General features: G+C 46.0%; 1 protein-coding gene across 2 annotated transcripts in view; it reads left to right on the plus strand.

Moving 5' to 3' along the window:
- Positions 1-22,453, plus strand: part of SGO2 (shugoshin 2) — a 181,829-nt gene that overhangs the window by 20,694 nt on the left and 138,682 nt on the right. Inside the window, exon 2 of one of the 2 annotated variants that reach the window (XM_029606378.1) lies at positions 3,149-3,284. The exons of the other annotated variant lie outside the window; for it this stretch is intronic. Coding sequence (XP_029462238.1) covers positions 3,152-3,284 — 133 coding nt within the window. The 5' untranslated portion in view covers positions 3,149-3,151. The remainder of the gene's footprint in view (positions 1-3,148; positions 3,285-22,453) is intronic. 2 annotated transcript variants of the gene reach the window in all.

The raw sequence follows: 22,453 nt of genomic DNA on the forward strand, positions 1-22,453 counted from the left end.
GTACTTGGACCAGTGCTTTTTATTATATTTATAAATGATCTGGAAAGGGGTACAACAAGTGAGGTGATCAAATTTGCCAATGACACTAAATTATGCAGAGTAGTTAAATCTCAAATGGAGTGTATTGAATTGCAGGAGGACCATTCGAGACTGGAAAAGTGCAACGTGATGCATATAGGGAAAAATAACCCTTGCTGTAGTTACACAATCTTAGGTTCTCTCTTAGGAGTTACCAGCTAGAAAAAAAATCTAGGCGTCATAGTGGATAACACATTGAAATCGTCAGCTCAGTGTGCTGTGGCGTTCAAAAAAGCAACAATTTTAGGAATTATTAGGGAGAGAATGGAAAATAAAACAGAGGATGTAATAATGCCTCTGTATTGCTCCATGGTGAGACTGCACCCTGAATACTATGTGCAATTCTGGTCGCTGCATCTCAAAAAGGATGAAGCTGCACTGGAGAGAGTGCAGAGAAGGGCGACCAAAATAAGGGGCATGGAACTGCTGCCCTGTGAGGAAAAGCTAAAGAAGTTAGTGCTGTTTAGTTTGGAGAAGAGACGACTGAGGGGGGGGATATGATAGAAGTCTACAAAATCATGAAGGGACTTGAACAAATTAATGTAAATCGGTTATTTACTCTCTGATAATAGAAGGACCAGGGGGCACTGCATGAAGTTAGCAAGTAGTAAACAAATTGAAGAAAATTATTTTTCACTCAGTGCATAGTTAAGCTCTGGCATTCATTGCCAGAGGATGTGGTTACAGCAGTTAGTGTAACTGGGTTTAAAAAAGGTTTGAATAAGTTCCTAGCGCAAAAACCCATAAACTGCTATTATGGTAATTAATAAGCAATAGTTGCTTGAGATTTATCTCTAATGTTTAGGTACTTGTGACTTGGATTGGCCACTTTTGGAAACAGGATACTGGGCTTGATGGGCCCTTGGTCTGACCCAGTATAACATATCTTATGTTCTTATGAAATGCATTTGTTTCTTTTTCTCCAGTGTTGCACTACATGCAGTTGGGTTTCTTGGGGTTTGCAGTTTAGTTTTTATTTTCATTTCTTTTTCTATTTGGTGAAGGTCTCTCTGTTCTATTTGTGGTTCGAGGTGAGGGATTCTGCTAGCGTATAGCTTCTCTGTAGGGATCTGTAACGGTAGATTCCGTTCTGCATGCGATGCTCTCAGCTGTGTCGGCAACCTAGGCCACCATTGTTTCTTTGCACCTACTGATTTACATTGCCACAGTAAACTGGCTGCTCTCACTAGATTCCTGTCTCGACACCAATTGCTGTGCCTCACTTGCTTCAGAAATTTCATATGACAAATGGAGGTTGCTCATTTATCACCAACTGGGCAGACTTCTGGTGAATGCACATGCAAGGGACCTTTTAGACTGGTCTCTATCTTTGTGCACCTTGAACTCCTGAGGCACCTGTTCCTGCCTCATGTTCAAACCCAAGTAAGAGAGCATCTGAACTGGGCTGTTTTTAGCACAGAGCAAAACTTTTTCTTTTTTTTTTTTAATTTTAATTTTTTTATTTTTTACAATACATTTTAGAAATGGCATTATGAATGAAAGAGCAACCAGAGAGCTTGAAGGTAGCGAATTTTAATACTGAGAGCAAAATGAGTGCAATAGTCTGAAAATCAAAGAATAATATAAGACTTTTGAATTGGCTGTAACTGGCAGGCAGGGAGTCTTGAGGTCCAAATGCCACGTGAACAACTGAGTTTCCCGTCAATAGTAGGGCTGAATTAGTAATGCTGTCTGGGAGCGTCGACGCGACCGGGTAGTAGGCGGAGTTTCTCAGGTAGTGACAGAGTTTTTAACTCTGTGTGACTGCGCGATTGTCTTTCCGCCCGAATCCGTTTTTCTCCTCCGTCTCTTTTTTTCCGTGAGCAGATAGCAAGCGGGGTTGTTATCTCTCTCTCTTCATCGTAAATATTTTGCGATATATATATATTTTTTTCCCTCATCTTTTTCAATCGACAACTTTTTTGGCAGTATGGTTCCTAAACCCTCCGGATTTAAGTACTGCCAATGTGGCAAAATTATGTCCATAATGTATGGACATAATTATTGCTACATATGCCTGGGCCCGGAGCACGAGCAGGCCTCTTGCAGGGACTGTGGCTGGATGTCTCCCTGGGCCCAGAGGCAACAAGTGGAGCATATAGCGCGTTTGAGGGCGCCCTCCACTCAATCTTCTGCGGGACCGGAGAAGACACAGAAGAATAGGGATGTGCATTTGTTTCATTCGTTTAATTCGTTTCATACGTTTCCCATTACATGTCAATTAATGTGCATATGTTTCATACGTTTCATATTACATGCTTGTATAGGAAACGGATGAAACGAATACACATCCCTACAGAAGAAGCCCTCTAAAAGAGCTGCGTCGTTGGAGCCGGGAGACAAACAATTGGCCAGGTTTGGAAAGTGTCCAGTGCCGTTGAAAGGGGTCGAGGTTTTTCCTCATAAACCCCCTCATGAGGCTGCCGGGATTCAGGGATTCATTGTACAGAGAATGTGGCAGTTCTATTAACATGGTTAACTGAATAAGGGACTGGATAGCTGGAATAGAAAAGAGGGGCTAATTTACAAGATTTAGTATTTGAAATTAGCACCATAGAGTTGTAGAATTAAAAAAAAAAAGCCCGCAGTTGCCATCTTTGTTTCCAGTGAGCTCCCAGGAGAACGATGTGTAGATTGTTCTATGGCACCATGGAGTGACTTTTCCACTGTTTATAGTGGTTCCTTGCTCTTGTGTTAAGACTTCATTAAATTTTGTTTTAAAACAGGATTACCAAATCTAGCTTTTTATTTTCTAAGTTTTACTTTTTCCTTAGCTGAAATAGTGTTTAATTTTCTGTCTGTTTAGCCACTTTCCCCCACTGCAGAGCTATGTATATTGAGAAGTATTCTCCACTATCAGATGGTTGCAACACTTTATAACGTCCAAGCGGGAATGCAATATGCACAGCTGAATAATTGCCATAGGATAAGATTTAACAGATGGTGGAAATAAATACAAGAAACAGATTGGAACAGTTCTGGTGTCAGTAGGTACTACTGCTATTTTAACTATCAGGGATGTCATAAGACGGCCTCATGCTGATTTTTGTGTGTATTATTTCTCTTGTAGACAATGGGGGACCTGAAAGCAATCAATTCCACTTTGAATGATGTTAGAGCACGCATGAGAGAGAAAAAGAATGGACCTTTAAAAACGGCAAAACTGAACACTTCTCTGGCAGCCAAAATTAAAACCAAAATCATAAGTGAGTTGAATAAGTAGGCTCGGGCTTGTGTTGGTCTGTTATTTCCCAATACAGTAATAATTTTATTTAATATTATTGGAGAGTGGAATGATTGAATGTTTGTTGCATAGGAAATGTTACTTGGAATTTTCTTGCTTTTTTTCCCCCTTTAAGGCATGTTCTAATCCACTAGTGGGAAATAGTTCATGCAGGATTTTTGAGAACATAAGAGAGCTAAAACTGAACTAGTACTTCTGAGCTGACTTTATATATTGCAGCCCATGCCATTAAAAGAACATGTTGGTGCCGTGCATGGGTACTACTTGATGTTTCTGAAATGCATTTTCTGATCAGAAATGACTCTTGTGAATGTTGATGAGGAAAACACAGCATACCAGAACTCTTAGAATGGCTGGCTTTTTTTTTTCTTCTAGGACTTATATGGTGATTATTTGTAATATGGATGAGGGATATAGAAAGTGTAGCTCTAACACCAGTCTTTTTGTATAATAGTAGATATAATTATTGGTCTTTTGGCATACATTGTAAATATTAAATACATAAACCAAAATCATGACTAACTTTGTCAATGCTAATGCATGAACAGAAATAAAAATCTATATTTCTATGCATAAAAATTAGTTTTGATAACTGCAGAGAAAGCACTTGAGTAATAAAGAAAATGAGGGTAATAGGTCTAGTTTACAAACTGATACAATATATGTTAAACTAGAGTAGTTGGCTAGGTACCTCTTTATTAGGCTAATAAATGTGTTAAAATGCATACTTTCTGGATTAAGATCCCTTTCTCAGGCACTGTATGTCAAATAAAGCCAAGGTCCTTTATATAGTGGAAAAGAGTATAGAGGAGCGATCCCCCAAACGACAACTTGTGGTCCGGTTCCAGCCTGCAAAGCTTACTTGGCTGGCACTCTGTGCTTTTCCTTTACATGGCTGGATTCAGCCTATAGAGGGAAGTGGATTGTTACCCCTAGCAGCAGCAGAAAGGCTCGCAGGGGTTCCCAAGCTCCACCAGTGGGAGAGAGAGGCTCTTGCACTGCTTAAAGATTCCATGGGCAGGGAGGCCAGGACCTGCCAGCGTAAGGGAGAGAGTGGAGTGGATAAAAGGGAAGGAAGAGAGTGATGAGGAGTAGGGTGAGTGAGAAGGAAGGAAGTGAAGGAAAGGGGAAAGGAATGGAGATGGGGGTAGATGCAGAGCAAGATGGGGAGCAGGTTTCTCATGGGTGTGTCAAGGTTGTCTACTACTGCTTAACACTTCTATAGCACTACTTGATGTATTAGTGCCATACAAAAAGAATGTAAGAGACAAACATTCAGGGCAAAAGAAACATGGGGAATTTCATTTATTAAGACAATGGTTAAAAATTGAGGCTATAAGTGGGACAAGTGGGGGGTAAAGATGTGAAAGCAGCATAAAAAAGAACATAACATAAGAACTTGCCATGCTGGGTCAGACCAAGGGTCCATCAAGCCCAGCATCCTGTTTCCAACAGAGGCCAATCCAGGCCACAAGAACCTGGCAATTACCCAAACACTAAGAAGATCCCATACTACTGATGCAATTAATAGCAGTGGCTATTCCCTAAGTAAACTTGATTAATAGCAGTTAATGAACTTCTCCTCCAAGAACTTATCCAAACCTTTTTTGAACCTAGCTACACTAACTGCACTAACCTAAAAGACAGGTTTTTAGACTGGTTTTAAACAAGGGAAGAGAGGGAGCATGCCACTCCACTCCAAGCATATGGTGCAGCCATGAGGAAAGCATGGAGTTAGGAATTGGCAGTAGAGGAGAAGGGCATAGATAGGAGTGCCTGAGGATGGGTTGGTTGTAGTGAGAAGCTGCAGAGTGAAGGCTCTTGTAAATGAGTAAGTTGAGCTGGAACTTCATGTGGCTCCCTCTCCGTTCCCAGTCTAGAAATATTATTGGCCCTGTCTGCCACACCCTCAGGAGCCCTGTTTTTTCCTTCCTGCAAATTTCTGAGGTGGATTTCCCCTTCTTCCCCTGCCCCCCCCCCCCCATTGTCATTTCGATTTGTACCTTCCTATTAGCCCTTTGCCTTGAAGTTTGGGGACCTTGTTGTAGACCATGAATACAGGATGTAGATCTATTATATTTAAATATGTCAGGCTGATTAGGGCCACTAGACTTAAATAGAGGAGCATTCCAGCAAAGGCAGGTTCAAGTGTGTGTAGTGGTAAGCGATAGATCCTGTCCATTCCTCAAAATAGGATGGGTTGTTGTGAAACAATTTTAGGTGTGGAGGCCACATCTTGATGTGGGGAGAGGTAGCAAGAGTGCTGCCTGCTCTCTGGAGAAGGATCTCAAACATCTCATGCCTTCCAGTGGGAAGGCCACTTACTAGTCTTTTTACAAAGAAAAAGTGGGCCTCTTTCACACACGTTCTTATTTTGTGTTAATGGGAGAATTCCCTTCGACACATTTACCAAGAAAGGAAAGCTCAACCCTCAACAAAACATTTATGTCAAAGAATCTCTAAGGTGCTAAAAATCCACAGTTGGGAACTGAATTCTCTTTTGAATGTATTAGAAGTTGGTGAGGATTCTTGAGTGCAACCTTTGGAGGGTGTCCTGCAAAAAGGAGAGGAGCTATTGCTAAAGGACTACAGCATTTCCAGGAACCTGCAAAAAAAAACATTTGAGCCAATATTGTTTCTGGAAAGGACTAGGAGACTAAGAGAACAGCCAAAGGTGATTCCTGGAATTTTGTTGGTTTTTTTTTTTCAGTGTTCTCTGTTAGATGTAAACTTTCTATTTGGAGAATCCAAAAGTCTGAACTGAATATTTTGTATTCAGTTGACAAACAGGGCTGAATTAGCCATTGCATGTGGTTGATGTCATCTGGCACCGAGCAGACCCTTCTCTCTTAGCTCAGAGCTTTTGCTCTACTGAGCATGTGAAGGAGTTTCCATAAAGCGTTGCTTAGTGAACACCTCAGATTTTTTTTATTTTATTTTTTTATTTTTGTCTGAGCATCAGCATAGATGTAAAGCCTATATTTTTCTTTTTCTTTAAGTGATCTCTGCAGCCTCCCAAATAACAATTTTCAGTGGTAAATTAAAAAAAAAACCAAAACACCCCCCCCCCCCTCCAAACTGGCACTAAGAAGCTCACTATCAATGGCTTCAAAGACTGTATAGTGGTAGAAAATATCCGTTGCTGATGAACATATTTGTTTCTGGTGCTCAAGACCGAACCACATCCAGTCTAATTGCTACCATTGTGGCTAGTTGTCTCCGTGATCTCAGAAGTCCAGAACTTGGAAGATTGAGGAACTACGCAAGTCTCTGAAGAGCCATAGCCAATCCTTCTCCCAGAGCAGAGGCTCTTCTAATTCCCTGGGTGCCGATTTGAGCAGGTATTTCTTGAGCAAGCTGTCCTTGGCGCAGACCTGGGGCCCTTCCACTTCGTTGGGATTGAGTAAATAGGAAAAGCATCATTGTATGAGGAAAGCAGCATGGTAATCATCAGATGGAGGCCCGATGCAGAAAACTTAAGTCCAAGTTTCTGGAACTTTGACTAGGCACAATAAGCATGCCCAATACCACACGTCCACGTGTAGTCCCTCTTCAGTTTCTCCTTTTACACTGTAAGCCTTGTGGTATGAGTGAGCTCACTTTGGCTGTTTCTGGCCTTGTGGAAACCTTTTCTTTTCATTGCACTTTCACAGTTTTTGGTATCATTCCATCGCAAGGTCCCTCTCTGTACCTACTCCGTAGTGTTCAAGTCAGGATTTTCGGCATTTCTGGTAAGGTTCCTTTCGCGGTCTATTTTCCCACCATGGCAACAGTGCCTCAGTGCCCGCCAGCCATTGATGACAGCCGAATCATTTAGTGTTTACGGCCCCTTTTCTTTTGTTCTATCATGGCCACGTCTGGCTTTTGTCTATGCCTCTAGTGCCCAAGGATCATGTCCATCACGGACCCTCATGAGATAAGTGTCCTCTGCCTGGGGGCATCACATGACATCCGGGGTTGTTGCTTATGTACCCAAATGACCCTGAAAGGAAGCCTGTTTTGACTTGACAAGATGGATCAGCTGTTCGGGTAGAGGAAGTCCGAGGCATCGGCATTTATGGACATCATGCCATCGACATTGACAGGACAGTCTGTGCTTTCGGTGGACAGGGGTTCCGGAGACAGACTTTATCTCCTCTGGGCTGAGGACACTGGGTTCATTGTCTTCGGCCTTGGCACCGGGGAAAGACCGGGCCAAGCAGCAAGGGAAGCCTAAGAAGCATCAGCACCGGTTTCTGTTGATGCATGGTACCAGGCGCAGGGATGCACTGGCTTATTCCACGATGCCCCCGAAGCGATCCTGTGGGGAGGAGGGACCATCCTCTGTTGGTGCCAGGGGTCCATGACTGTCTCCACCAGTCCTGGTGCCAGTCACTGATCCACCTCATAGGTCAGACGATCTGGACACCCCCTCCTTCCTCCCAGTCTGTGTTAGCATCGGCATGTTTGAAGAGGAGCTGGAGTGTCAAGTCCAGCTGGCGGTGAATCGGTCACTGCAGGGCATCGGGTCTGTGACATCGGCCATGGACTGGTGCTGCCAGTCACCCTGCTGTTGCTGGAGAAGCTCAACATGCTTATCAGTGTGTTACCAATCCAGCTGGTGCTGGTTCACAGGATGGCATTGGTGTCCGGTGATGTGCCAAGACTTCGCCCTACTGATACAGGGGTCTTTTCCTCAGAGGAAACTCCACCGGGGGAGTGGAGGCGCAGAGATCTGAAGTCCCCCAAACCAGTTTTATCTGTGCACCTCTGGTCAGAGGCCGAGCACCTAGGGCCCCATTTCCTGTAGCATACAGTGAGGATGAGGGGGGGTGATCCATCAGAACCCTCGGAGGACTGTCTGACTCCCATCAGAAGTCCCTGCCTGAGGACTTGACTTTTGCAGGCTTTGTGAGGGTGATGGTAGAGGCCATCCTGTTTCTGCTTTTAACAGAGGAGCATGTCGGGCATAAAATACTGGAGATCCTCCAGTTCGTGCAGCCTCCTAAGGAAATTCTTAAGGAGTTGCTGCTGAGGATATGTGAATACCCCTCACAATGCTTTCTCTTAATAAGAAGGCGAATGGAATCTACCTTGTCCAGAAGGCTGCTGGATTCCATAAGCATCAGCTACTTTTCAAGTCTGTGATCTAATCCGATTGCAAGAGGGCTAAAGGTTCTCGGATCCACTCCTCGGCACCCCTGGGGAAGGACCGCAGAGCGATGGACGCTCTTGGGAGGAAGTTGTTCCACTGCGCAATGTTTATTGCCCATTTCGCTACCTACCAGCTCTACATGAGCCATACTTGCAGGACATCTGGAAGCAGGTGCAAGAGGTGGCTGAGCAGCTGTCTGAACAGCAGCAAGACACCCTTATGTCGCTGGTGCAAAAGGGCCTGGAGTACAGGAAACATGAGGTCCGTGCAACCTACAATGTTTTCGAGATGGCAGGAATCAGCACCCGCAGAATGGCATGGCTGCGGGACTCGGATCTACGACCAGAGGTACAGGAACAACTCGCTGATGTGCTGGGTACTGGAGAGAATCTCTTTGGAGGTAGGACAAGGGATGCTGTGGCCCAAACTCGGGACCACCATGAAACCCTCCAACAACTCTCCACCAGTATTTCGGACCCATCCTCATCCAGAAGGCTGGCAAGACCGATGCCCTTGAAGCTTTCACCAAAGGAAGTACTATGCTCCACCTTCTCCTCCAGACAACACCATCAGAGCTCCCGTGGCAATCCCAGCAGCAGAGAGCCCCAAAGCTCCAGCTGGCTCCTCTGTCAACTCCAGGGATCGGGTTTTGACTGGGCCACAGGGAACGTAAGCCAGTCGCCCATACCCGGAATGATGAATCCTCTGATCGGGAGTAGGCTATGGTTCTTTGCGAACCAGTGGCCTAGTGTAATTTAGCGGACCAGTGGATTCTGTCCATCGTCCGCCAGGGGTACCAATTGAATTTATTGGATATCCCGACAAATTGCCCTTCATGCCCATATTGGGGGCCGGTAGTGCATCAGGAGGTGCTACTAGCGGAACTCTCCTCCCTCTTAATGGCCAGAGTGGTCAAGCCCGTACCACCAGGGCAAAGAGGGTGGGAATTCTACTCCCAGTTATTTCTTGGTTCCAAAGAGAACAGGAGGATTCTGTCCGATCCTAGACCTAAGGGCCTTGAACAAGTTTCTAAAAAAAGTTCAAGATGGTCTCCCTGGGTACCTTGATCTCCCCCTCTTGCAAAAAGGGGATTGGCTATGCTCCCTCGACCTAAAAGGAGTATACACCCATATCAAGATCTTCCCTGGAAGCAGGAAGTATTTCTGATTTGTAGTGGGAAAACAGCACTTCCAGTACTGGGTGTTGCAGTTCGGGCTTGCGTCCACTCCACAGGTCTTCACAAAATGCCTAGCCGTGGTGGCTGTGCACCTCCGCAGACTGGGAGTGCATGTCTTCCCTTTTCTGGATGAGTGGCTGGTCAAGAGCATGTCTCAGGGGCTGTCAGGTCACTGTACTTGACCATTCGGGTGTTGGAGTCACTAACGTTCGTTCTCAACTACCCAAAGTCCCATCTAAACTTCATAGGAGCTCTGCTAGATACAGCTCAGGCCAAGGCTTTTCTGCTTTGCTAAAGAGCTGTCCGCTTGGCAACGGCTGAGATGCAGAGCGTAGAATTTGCACAGAATTCCCCCCTGTGCAGAATTGCCAAATTATGCGCAGAAAATAGCAAAGGAGACCCCGGCATGCTGCGAATGGAGTGCATCCCGCATGTGCCACAGGACGCGCTCCGTTCGCGGCAAAGATGAAGGCCCAGCGCGCCGTTCGTGGTGAAAAGAGAAGGCCCCCATGTGCTGTGAACGGTGCGCCCGGGCCTTCATCTTCGCCGCGAACTGAGCGCGTCCCGCGGCACACAATTTGCGGCATGCTGGTGAGAGAGAATGTGGGTGAGAGAGCATGGGAGGTAAGATGAGGGGGGGATGCTGGTGAGAGTGTGTGTGAGAGAGAGGGGAGAGGGTGTGGGGAGGGGAGGGTGAGAGCATGGGAGGTAAGGGGGGGGGTGACGGGAATGCTTGAATGTGGATTTCAGAGAGAGGGAGCCTATATGAGGAGATTGTGAAGGAGTGTGTATGTGTGTGAGAGATTGGGAGCGTGTGTATGAAAAAGGGATTTTGTGTATGTGAGGGTGCTGGTCTGTGTGAAGGGATTGTGTATGTGTGAGACAGAGGCTGTGTGAAGGGGTGCATGAGAGAGAGACATAGGTAGCCTGTGTGAGGATGTATGTGTGAGAGAGAAAGGGAGCTTGTTGGGTGTGTATGCAAGAAAGAGGGCCCTGTATGAGGGGATGTGTGTGTGTGTGTGTGCGCGCAAGAGAGTGAGGGAGCCTGTATGAGGGTGTGTGTGTTTATTAGAGAGAGGGAGGGATAGAGGGAGCCTGTGTGAGGGACAGTACTGAGAATGGGGTCAAACTCTAGGACAGGCAATAGAGTGGAAGGGGTTGAGCATAAAGGTGGAGAAGAGAGTTGCTGGCAGGTAGAGGAGTTGGGGCATAAGAGGGCAAAGTGGCCAGGGGAGTAGGGAGAGCGAGTGGAAGGGACACTTTTACAGTGAATTTCTAGAGAATTTCTGCTCAAAATATTTAAAATTCTGCATCTTTAAGTAATAACTTTTTTCTGTATTAATTTAAAATGTAATTACAAAGACTGTCTTGTAAATTGTGTTATTTTGACCAATATAAAGTTTGCAGAATTCCCTCATGAGTAGCGGGTGTCAGCCTGGTACATGTTGAGGTTATTGGGCCATATGACCGCAACCATCCATTCACTCCCTTGGCACGTTTACACACATGCAGAGCCCAGTTGTCCCTGAGGTCACAATGGCACCAGGCCATTTGGAGCCTCCAGGATTGCGTCTGTCTCTCTGGGATTCTTTTCGCAGTCTCCCTACTCAAATTGTATTATTCACGGATGCATCTATCCTGGGATGGGGAGCTCATAAATGGGCTCAACACACAGGGTCTGTGGTCCACTCAGGAACACTTGCCAAGTCAACTTCCTGGAGCTTCAGGTGGTCAGGTATGCACTAAGGGGCCAATGCAATATTTTGGTAGAGAAAGCGGCACTGAACAGTCAGCGCCCGCTTTTTTACCATGCTCCCAGGCGCGCCCCCATGGAGGCGCCAATAAATATTTAAATTAAAGGGTCGCGTTAGCAAGGAGGTGCTAGGGTCGCTTGCGCACAGCCAGGGGGGGTTCAGGAAACTGACACTTCTCAATTGAGCGTTCGTTTCCTGCACCGGAATGCCGGGCTTCTTTTTTTAACTTTTTTGGTTAAATTAGTTTACTTTTCCTTCCTACTTTAATATCACCACGATATTAAGTAGGAGGCAACAGAAAAGCAGTTTTTTCTGTTTTTCTGTACTGGTTTAAGGAGCGCTCAGCAATTAGCGCCTGCTTCCTGGACGCACATTTTCTTTTTTTCTTTGCATCGGGAGTGAATGCCTAATAGCCTCAATCACATGCATTTGCGCTATTAGATTCACTCCACGTTGGACGTGTGTTGTAGAAGCATATTGCATAAGGGGATTAATTAGCGCCTATACAACTCGTATCGCTTTGGCCCCTATGAGCTTTCACAGATAGACTGTCCAACAAAGTTGTCCTGATCCAAACTGAGAACAAAGTAGCCATGAGGTATGTCAAGCAGGGAGGCACAGGATCGTACCTCTTGTCAGGAAGAGGTCCAGATCTGGTCATGGGCCCTGTCCCATGGGATGGTGCTCAGGGCTACGTACCTGGTTGGCATGGAGAACATGGTAGCGGATAGGCTGAGTTGAGCCTTCAGACCGCATGAGTGGTCCCTGGATCAGGAAGTAGTGAATCTATTTCACCTCTGGGAGAGCCCAGATGTAGATCTGTTTGCATCTCCCTGCAACAGGAAGGGGCCTCTGTTCTGTTCCCTGTATAGGTCAAACTGCAAACCATCCTTGGATGCCCTCACCTCAGATTCCCTTAGTGGCAAAGTCTCTCTTGAAGCTTTGCGAGGACAGAGGAACTATGATCCTCATAGCCCCTCACTGGCCGAGACGGGTCTGGTTTCCACTTCTATGGGAGTTGTCCATCTGGAGACTGATCAGTCTGGGTACTTCTCCAGATCTCATTATACAAACTCAGGGCAGCCTGTGGCATCCCAACTTCCAGGCCCTGTCGCTCACAGCGAGGTTGATTCTGCAGCCGTATGGTCTTTCAGAGGATGTGTCTCCGGGTCTTGGTAGCTTCTAGAAAGCCTTCCACTAGAAAGTCCTATGGCCCGAAGTGAAGAAGGCTTTCCATGTGGTGTGAGCAGAAGGCCCTAGATCAGTTTTCTTGCCCCACACAAAAACTGCTAGATTACCTTCTACACTTATAGGAGTCTGGCTTAAAAACCAACTCCATTAGAGTTCATCTTAGTGCATTTGGAGCATACCACCAAGGTGTAGATGTTGCATCTATCTCTGTACAGTCTACAGTTGTTAGTTTCATGCGGAGCCTGCTTCCATTGAAGCCTCCCCTAAGGTCTCCTGCTGTGTCTTGGGACCTCAGTGTGGTTTTAGCTCAGCTGATGAATGCTCTTTTTGAGCCGCTGTGCACCTGGGACCTGAAGTACCTGACCTGGAATGTCATATTTTTGGTGTAGTTACTTCAGCATGCAGGGTCAGCGAGCTCTAGGTCTTAGTATCTTATCCACCTTACACTGTTTTATCATGACAGGATGGACTTACGTATGCACCTTAAGTTCCTGTCTAAGGTGGTGACGGATTTCCATCTTAACCAGTCAATCATCCTGCCAATATTCTTTCCCAGGCCCCATTTGCATCTAGAAGAATGAGCGCTGCACAGTTTGGACTGTAAGTGAGCCTTAACCTTCTATCTGTTGTGGACAGCAGCCCATATACAGTCATGGTACTGGTCACCAATCTGTCTCTGGGATCTGAAGAACATCTGGCCATCCCTCCTTCCTCCCAGTCAGTGTTGGCTTTGGCAACTTTCGAGGAGGAGCTGGAGTGGAGCTGGCAATGCACTCAGCACAGACGCCAGTCTTGTCTGCTTTGGAACCACTGCTGGAACAGCAGAAGATCCAAATTTTCTACTTTCTGGTTCAGGGACCAGTCGTGGGGTCTGAAGGCATGACTGTCTGTCCATCACCACATTCTCTGTTCCAGCCAGATATGTTCCCCTGAGCACCATCCCGTGGGACAGCCCATGACCAAATCTAGACCTCTTCCTGACACAGGATGTACGATCCCATACCTCTCTGCTTTTGACATACCTCATTACTACCTGGTTGTCCTTTTGGATCAGGACAGTTTGTTGGACATCCGATCTCTGAAAGCCCATAGTGCATACATGATTGCTCAGAGCTCCAGGAAGTTGATCTGGTATCAGCTTTCCTGAGCGGACCAGAGGCCCTGGGTGAGAGCTCCTCTACATTAGCTCCCCAGCCCAGGGTGGATGCATCCATGGTTAGGACAGTTTGCGTAGGAGGGCTCCGGAAAGAGATCCACTGTTCCAAATTGGAGAGTACCCTTCCCCAGGACAAATGTCGCGGAGAGACATTGTGACTCGGATTCAAGCCTGGAGGCTCTATGTGACCTGGCACCACTGCCACCTGAGGGTCCCTTGGGCTTTGCACATGTGTAAACGTGCCAAGGGAGTGATGGACTATTGTGGCCATGTGGCCTAACTACCTCAGTATGTGCCACACTGACACCTGCTGGCTCCCTGGACCTCTACCACTATGGACGCCAGGGTGAAGACCCGCGGACAAGGCAGGAAGGTGCTTGCCTGAGCCATGTCTAGCAGGGCTCCTATAAAGTCCAATTGAGGTGACAGACTGAGATAGGACTTTGGATAGTTAATGACAAACCCTCGTGACTCCAACAGCCAAATGGTCAAGCTCATGGATCCTGCATGAGGTGCGCCTGACCAGCCAATCATACAGATAAGGGAAACATGCACTTCCAGCCTGCGGAGGTGCACCTTCACCATGGCCAGGCATTTTGTAAAGAGTCATGAGGCTGACACTAGCCCAAACGGCAACACTCTGAATTGGAAGTGCTGATTTCCCACCCCAAATTTGAGATACTTCCTGTGATTTGGTAAGATCTTGACATGGGTGTACGCGTCCTTTAGGTCGAGGGAGCATAGCCAGTCCCAGCTTTGTAGAAGGGGGATCAAGGTGCCTAGGGAAGCCATCTTGAACTCTTTCTTTTTTTTAATTTGTTCAATGCCCTTAGGTCTAGGATGAGACGGAGTCTTGTTCTCTTTGGAATCAGGAAATACTGAAGTAGAATCTCCACCCTCTCTGCCTTGGTGGACCAGGCTCGACTGCCCTAACCGTTAAGAGGGCGGAGAGCTCCGCAAGCAATACTTTCTGATGTGCTACTGGCCCCCAAAACGGGCATGGAGGGCAATTTGGCAGGACACCCAATAGGCTTAATTGGTACCCTTGATGAACAATGGACAGAACTCACGGATCCGAGATTATACTGGGCAACCAGTTCACGAAGAACTGTAGCTTGCCCCAACCATTGGATCCAGCGTCTCTGGTACAGGCAACTGGCTTATGCTTCCTGCGATCCAGTCAAAACCCTGTCCTGGGAGTTGAATGAGGTGCCAGCTGGGGCTGGGACTTGGGAGCTGTCTGCTGCCTAGGCTGTCGCAGGAGCAAGGGGGCAGAGGATAGTACCTCCTTTGGCGATAGAAAGACTTCCTCTGCATTGCTGGCCTCCTAGATGAGGAGGCTGGGTCTGGAATGCCAGCAGAGTGCTGTTTGAGGGTCTCATGCTGGTCCCCTAATTTGGGCCACTGCATCCCTCACCCTGTCTCCAAAGAGATTCTCCCCAGTACACGGCACGTTAGTGAGCCATTCCTAAAACTCTAGATGGAGATCAGAGGCCCACAGCCATGCCATTCTGTGTGTGCCGATTCCCGCTGCAGAGGCTGTCTCTGCTATTTCGAAAACATAGGTCACATGGCCCACATATTTTCTGTTCTCCAGGCCCTTATGCACCAGCAACTGGAGGCAGTCCTGCTGCTGCTGAGACAGCTACTTGGCTATTTCCTGCATCTGCTTACAGAGGGCTTGTGAGTATTGGCTCATGTAGAGCTGGTAGGAGGCGATAAGCATGGCCGCCTGGAACACTTTCCACCCAAGAGTGTCTTAACGCCCTGTGGGTCATCCCCGGGAGCGCCATGGTATTGGTTCGAGAGCGCTTGGCCCTCTTGAGGGCAGATTCAACGACCACCGATTGGTGGGGCAGCTGACACTTATAAAATCCGGTAGCCTTCTGGACAATGTAGACCTCATCTGCTTTCCTGTTAACAAGAGGGTACTGTGAGGGGCTGTTCCCATTTCCTCAACAGCAGCTCCTTAAGGATATCGTGCACTGGGACTGCCATGATTTCCTTAGGTGGCTCCACAAACTGGAGTATCTCAGCATTTTCTGCCTGGCATCTTCCTCCACCAATAACTGAAATGGAATGGCTTCCACTATTACCCGCACAAAACCTGAGAAGGATAAGTCCTCCGGTGGGGATTTCCTTCGCTCTTCTGGAGGAGACAGTTCTGAGGGGAAAACCTCTGAGCCCTCAGAGGAGGACTCCACAGTATCATCCCCCAGGGATCATAGAGATCCTTATCCTCAATGTAATTGACAGGGGATGGGGCCCTGGGTGCTTGGCCTCCGTCTAGAGGCTCAGTCACCAGCAAACCCAGTGCAGGCCCTGGCAAAGCTGGATGGGGGGGCAGAAGGCTGCAGCGACTCTGCCAGCCTAGGCGGAGCTTCCTCCTCAGAGGAACCAGCAATGACCACTGTATTGGTAGTGGAAAGCATCCATGCCCCACTGGGAATCGACGCCAGCCGTGTTGATAACATACCAATTATCTGTTCTCCTGTCCCACACAAAAACTGCTTGATTATGTTTTGCACCTCTCAGAAGCTGGCTTAAAGACCAGTTCCGTTAGGGATCACCTGAGTGTGATTGGCATGCACCAACAGGTTGTGAAAGGTTCTCTGATCTCTGTACAGCCTACAGTTGTCCATTTCATGTGGGGCCTGCTTCAGTTGAAGCCTTCCCTAAGACCTCCTGCTGTGTCTTGGGACCTCAGCTGATGAAAGCTCCTTTTAAGCAGCTATGCACCTGTGACCTAAAATACCTGAACTGGAAGGTCATATTTTTGGTGGTGGTCACTTCAACATGCAGGGTTAGCGAGCTCCAGAGCTTAATGACTTATTCACTTTTATACTAAGTTTTATTATGACAGGGTGTTCTTGTGCAAGAACCCTAAGTTCCTGCCTAAGGTGGTGGCAGACTTTCATCTTAACCAGTCTATTGTCCTGCCAACCTTTTTTCCTAGGCTGCATTTGCACCAAGGTGAATGAGCACTGCACAGTTTGGACTGCAAGCGAGACTTAGCTTTCTAAGCAGTCAAAAAAGCAAATAGAATGTTAGGAATTATTAGGAAGGGAATGGTTAATAGAACGGAAAATGTCGTCATGCCTCTATATCGCTCCATGGTGAGACCACACCTTGAATACTGTGTACAATTCTGGTTGCCGCATCTCAAAAAAGATATAGTTGCGATGGAGAAGGTACAGAGAAGGGCAACCAAATGATAAAGGGGATGGAACAGCTTCCCTATGAGGAAAGGCTGAAGAAATTAGGGCTGTTCAGCTTGGAGAAGAGACGGCTGGGGGGGGGGGATATATGATAGAGGTCTTTAAGATCATGAGAGGTCTTGAATGAGTAGATGTGACTCGTTTATTTTCACTTTCGAATAATAGAAGGACTAGGGGGCATTCCATGAAGTTAGCAAGTAGCACATTTAAGACTAATCGGAGAAAATTCTTTTTCACTCAACGCACAATAAAGCTCTGGAATTTGTTGCCAGAGGATGTGGTTAGTGCACTTAGTGTAGCTGGGTTCAAAAAAGGTTTGGATAAGTTCTTGGAGGAGAAGTCCATTAATGGCTATTAATCAATTTTACTTAGGGAATAGCCACTGCTATTAATTGCATCAGTAGCATGGGATCTTCTTAGTGTTTGGGTAATTGCCAGGTTCTTGTGGCCTGGTTTTGGCCTCTGTTGGAAACAGGATGCTGGGCTTGATGGACCCTTGGTCTGACCCAGCATGGCAATTTCTTATGTTCTTATGTTCTTATCTGGAGCAGTCAGAAGACCATAGATAGTTCACCCAACCTTTTATTTCCTTTGATAGCAATAGGTTGGGATTTGCCATTGCCAAACAGACACTACCCAATTGGCTAGCAGATTGCATCTCCTTCTGTTATGCTCAGGTGGGACTGCATCTTGAGGGTCTTGTCAAGGCACATTCTGTCAGAGCCATGGCAACATTGGTGGCCCACTTGCGAGCAGTTTCCATAGAGGAGAACTGCAAGGCTGTGAAGTGGAGGTCTCTTCACATATTCACATCTCACTGTTGTCTGGATAGGGATGGCTGTGACAGATTCGGCTAGTCTGTCCTTTGGAATATCTTTGAGGTGTAGAAAAAAACCTCTCCCTACCTAGGGCCCTTTGTTTGGGTTCAGACTGTTTCCCCTCTGTTCCCAAGAGCACCGTTGTTGTGCCTGTTAACACCTGGTTGGTGTCTGTTGGTCCGTTTTTTTGTTTTTTTTTTGGTTTTGTTTTTTTTGGGGGGGAGCAGCCCGTAGCTAGGGATTCACCCATGTGTGAGGACTACCATCCTGCTTGTCCTAGGAGAAAGCTGAATTGCTTACCTGTAACAGGTGTTCCCTGAGGACAGCAGGATGGTGGTAGTCATGAAACCTGCCTGCCACCCCGCGGAGTTGGGTTTCTCCTATTTTTGTTGTTTTAAATCTAATTTTATGTTTAAGACTGAAGAGAGACCCCGAGTGGATGCGTGGTATAAGGCATGCTGGGCATGCTCAGTATGCCAAGTCAAAGTTCTGGAAACTTTGACAGAAATTTTCCATGTGGAGTTCCATCTGATGACATCATCCATGTGTGAGGACTAACATCCTGCTCTCCTCGGAGAACACCTGTTACAGGTAAGCAACTCTGCTTTACCACCACCACCCAGTCTTAAGAACATAAGAAATTATGGGTCAGACCAAGGATCCATCAAGCCCAACATCCTGTTTCCAACAGTGGCTAATCCAGGCTGCAAGTACCCAAACACCAAGAAGATCCCATCCTACTGATGCAATTAAAAGCAGTGGCTATTTCCTAAGTCAACATGATTAATAGCAGTTAATGGACTTCTCCATCAAGATCTTATCCAAACCTTTTTTGAACCCAGCTACACTAACTGCACTACCCACATCCTCTGGCAACAAATTCCAGAGCTTAATTGTGCGTTTGAGTGAAAAATAATCTTCTCCGATTAGTCTTAAATGTGCTACTTGCTAACTTGATGGAATGCCCCTAGTCCTTCTATTATCCGAAAGTGTAAATAACAGATTCACATCTACTTGTTCAAGACCACTTATGATCTTAAGGACCTCTGTCATATCCCCCCTCAGCTGTCTCTTCTCCAAGCTGAACAGCCCTAACCTCTTCAGTCTTTCCTCTTAGGGGAGGTGTTCCATCCCCTTTATCATTTTGGTTGCCCTTCTCTGTACCTACTCTCTGTTTCATGTCTTTTAACCAGTTTGTAATCCACGAAAGGACAACGCCTCCTAGCCCATGACTTTTTAGTTTTCTTAGAAATCTCTCATGAGGAACTTTGTCAAACACCTTCAGAAAATACAAATACACTACATCTACCGGTTCACCTTTATCCAAGTTTATTAACCCCTTCTAAAAAATGAAGCAAATTTGTTAGGCAAGACTTTCCTTGGGTAAATCCATGTTGACTGTGTTCCATTAAACCATGTTTTTCTATATGCTCTATGATTTTGATCTTTAGAATAGTTTCCACTATTTTTCTCAGCACTGAAGTCAGGCTCACTGGTCTATAGTTTCCCAGATCACCCCTGGAGCCCTTTTTCAATATTGGGGTTACATTGGCCACCCTCCAGTCTTCAGGTACAATGGATGATTTTAATGATAGGTTACAAATTTTAACTAATAGATCAGAAATTTCATTTTTTAGTTCCTTCAGTACCCAAGGATGCATACCATCCGGTCCAGGTGATTTGCTACTCTTTAGTTTGTCAGTCTGGCCTACTACATCTTCCAGGTTCACAGTGATTTGGTTCAGTTTATCTGACTCATCACCCTTGAAAACCATCTCCGGAACTGGTATCTCCTCAACATCCCCATTAGTAAACACGGAAGCAAAGAATTAATTTAGTCTTTCTGCAATGGCCTTATCTTCCCTAAGAGCCCCTTTAACCCCTCGGTCATCTAACGTAGTGGTTCTCAAACTTTTTTCGGCTGGGACACACCTGACAGATGGTTCTCCCATGCGTGACACATTGAACATGTGACCATCACGGGGCTATATGTAAACATACACTCTGCATGCACGGGAAACCCCTCGATCCCCCAACAATGGATGCAGAGCACAGAACTAGGGCATTACCCATAGAACTTACCATGCAAAAAAGATGTTCTGGTGACATCTCAGTAAAAGCCAAACAAACTCCCTTTACTACTAGGCAAAATAGCCCTCCTTATGAAAAGCAATAATTTAAAACTAATGCATATACTATTGAGAAAACACAACAAATAAGATTGATACAATTGCCTACATGCTAGTAAAATACCTCATCTCGGTCACACACACAGAACAAACCTTTACCAAGTACACATTATAAATATGGAGACAGAACCTGGAATGGAAAACCAAAAAAAGCCACTCTGCATTAGGTGCAATCCTGGAGAAATGGAAAGAGAAATATAGCACCTAACACAGTCCCAGAATCTGCAATAATGCACAGAAACTAATCTGCACAAAGTTACACCTGCATTATGGAACACACTCAAACAGTAACAATCCTATCTATGAAAACTCAACACTACAAATATTAAACCAGGCCCTAAACACTAAAACACCTCCTTTTAGGAAAACAGAACAAGCCATGCTGATATAGATCCCCCACACAGAAATAATTGTAAAACTATATTAATAAATGTTTCAAAACAGCTGATGAACAGAATAACGTGAAATTAAAACTCATAAAAATTGTCCAAATATCAATAAAATATTTCAAAACAGCAGACACATCACATAATATTCAATAATTAAAATGGCAGTCAATCAAGAAAAATAAACTTAAAATGCCACCTTTACTTACCCTCTCCAGCAACTCTCCTACTCCTTTCCCTTGAAAGCACATACCAGGAGCAGCAGCGGCTGCTGAAGCTCTGTCTTCACGGTCCTCTTCTTTAGGGCCCACAACAAGTCACACACACACACCCCAGTTAAACCCTACGACCAGTCTCTGTCTCACATAGACACCCCAGTCACCTCCCTGCCCAGTCTCTCTCTCTCTCCTCTCACACACACACACCCCAGTCACCTCCCTGCCCAGTCTCTCTCTCTACTCTCGCACACACTTTTGCTTAGAGCCCCAATGCTGTGTTCCCCTTTAATTTCGCAGTGGCAGATTTCCCAGTGCTGCTTTCTCAGCTGCACTGAAGCAGCAAACATTTATTTTGGAAAAATATGCTACGGCACTCAGGCCTTTCTTCTGGCTGTCGGGATATCCTTAGGCTCTGCGGCCCCCCCATCTGCCTGCTTTTACGGCCACTGGGAGTTCCAGTTGCCCCATCTGTAATCAGCCTGGCTGAGTGCCACTTTTACTTTAATCGCAGCTCTACCACACTCACTATTGCATCGGGGGGGATCCATGGAGCAACCGGTCTCTTCGTGCTTGCGACTCACTGCTGCTTTGGGGAGTCCCTACTCTTATCACGATTCCCTGCCGCTTTGGAAGCCGGAAATCCTGGCGCGGCTGGCCTCTTTTTTCTTTGTGGCTTGCCGCTGTGTTTAATTTCAGCACTTTCAGCCCGTGACGGCCTTGCTTCAACAGGGTCGGGCTTCTTCGCCGCCACGTGTCTGGACACAGCCACTCATCCCAGCCCCTTTCAAACCACTCCACCCCTGGGCTATGAGATGCCCCCCTTCTTCCTGCCCCACCGGCCAATCAGAGGCTTCCTCCTTTCTTCCTACTCCCACTGACAGGAAGAAGGGAGGAGGCTTCAAATTGGCCCGCAGGGGCAGGAAGAAGGGAGGAGGTTTCCCATTGGTTCATAGGGGCAGGAAAAAGATAAAGGGAAGTATAACTGGGGCTGTGGGACACAGATAGCCATGACACACCAGTTGATGCTTGGCGACGCATTGGTGTGTCGCGACACACCGGTTGAGAATCACTGATCTAACAGTCCACCCGACTCCCTCAAAGGTTTCTTGCTTCTGATGTATTTTAAAAAGTTTTTATTATGAGTTTTTGCCTCTACGCCCAACTTCATTTCAAATTCTCTCTTCGCCTGTCTTATCAATGTTTTTCACTTAACTTGACAATGCTTATGCCTTATCCAATTTTCTTCAGATGGATCCTTCTTCCAATTTTTGAAGAATACTTTTTTGGCTAAAATAGCCTCTTTCACCTCACCTTTTAACCATGCCCGAAATCATTTTGCCTTCCTTCCACCTTTTTCTTAATGTATGGAATACATCTGTCCATGCCTGTTGAATACTTTTAACCTTTGCAGCTGCACCTTTCATTTTTTTTTCTAACTTTTTTCCTCATTTTATCAAAGTTTCCCTTTTGAAAATTTAGTGTTAGAGCTGTAGATTTACTTATTATCCCCCTTCCAGTTATTAGTTTAAATTTGATCATGTTATGATCACTATTGCCAAGTGATCCCACCACAGTTAGTTACCTCTCTCACCAAATCCTGCATTCCACTAAGATTTAAATCTAAAATAGCTCCCTCTCTTGTTGGTTCCTGAACCAATTGCTCCATGAAGCAGTCATTTATTACATCCAGGAACATTATGTCTCTAGCAAGTCTTGATGTTACATTTACCCAGTCAATATTGGGGTAATTGAAATCTCCCATTATTATTGCACTGCCAAATTAGTTAGCTTCCCTGATTTCTCTTAGCATTTCATAATCTGTCTGACCATTTTGTCCAGGTGGATGGTAGTATACTCCTATCACTATACTCTTACCAATCACACATGGGA

This window comes from Rhinatrema bivittatum, chromosome 6 (assembly GCF_901001135.1).
Source record: "Rhinatrema bivittatum chromosome 6, aRhiBiv1.1, whole genome shotgun sequence".
Lineage (NCBI taxonomy): Eukaryota > Metazoa > Chordata > Amphibia > Gymnophiona > Rhinatrematidae > Rhinatrema > Rhinatrema bivittatum.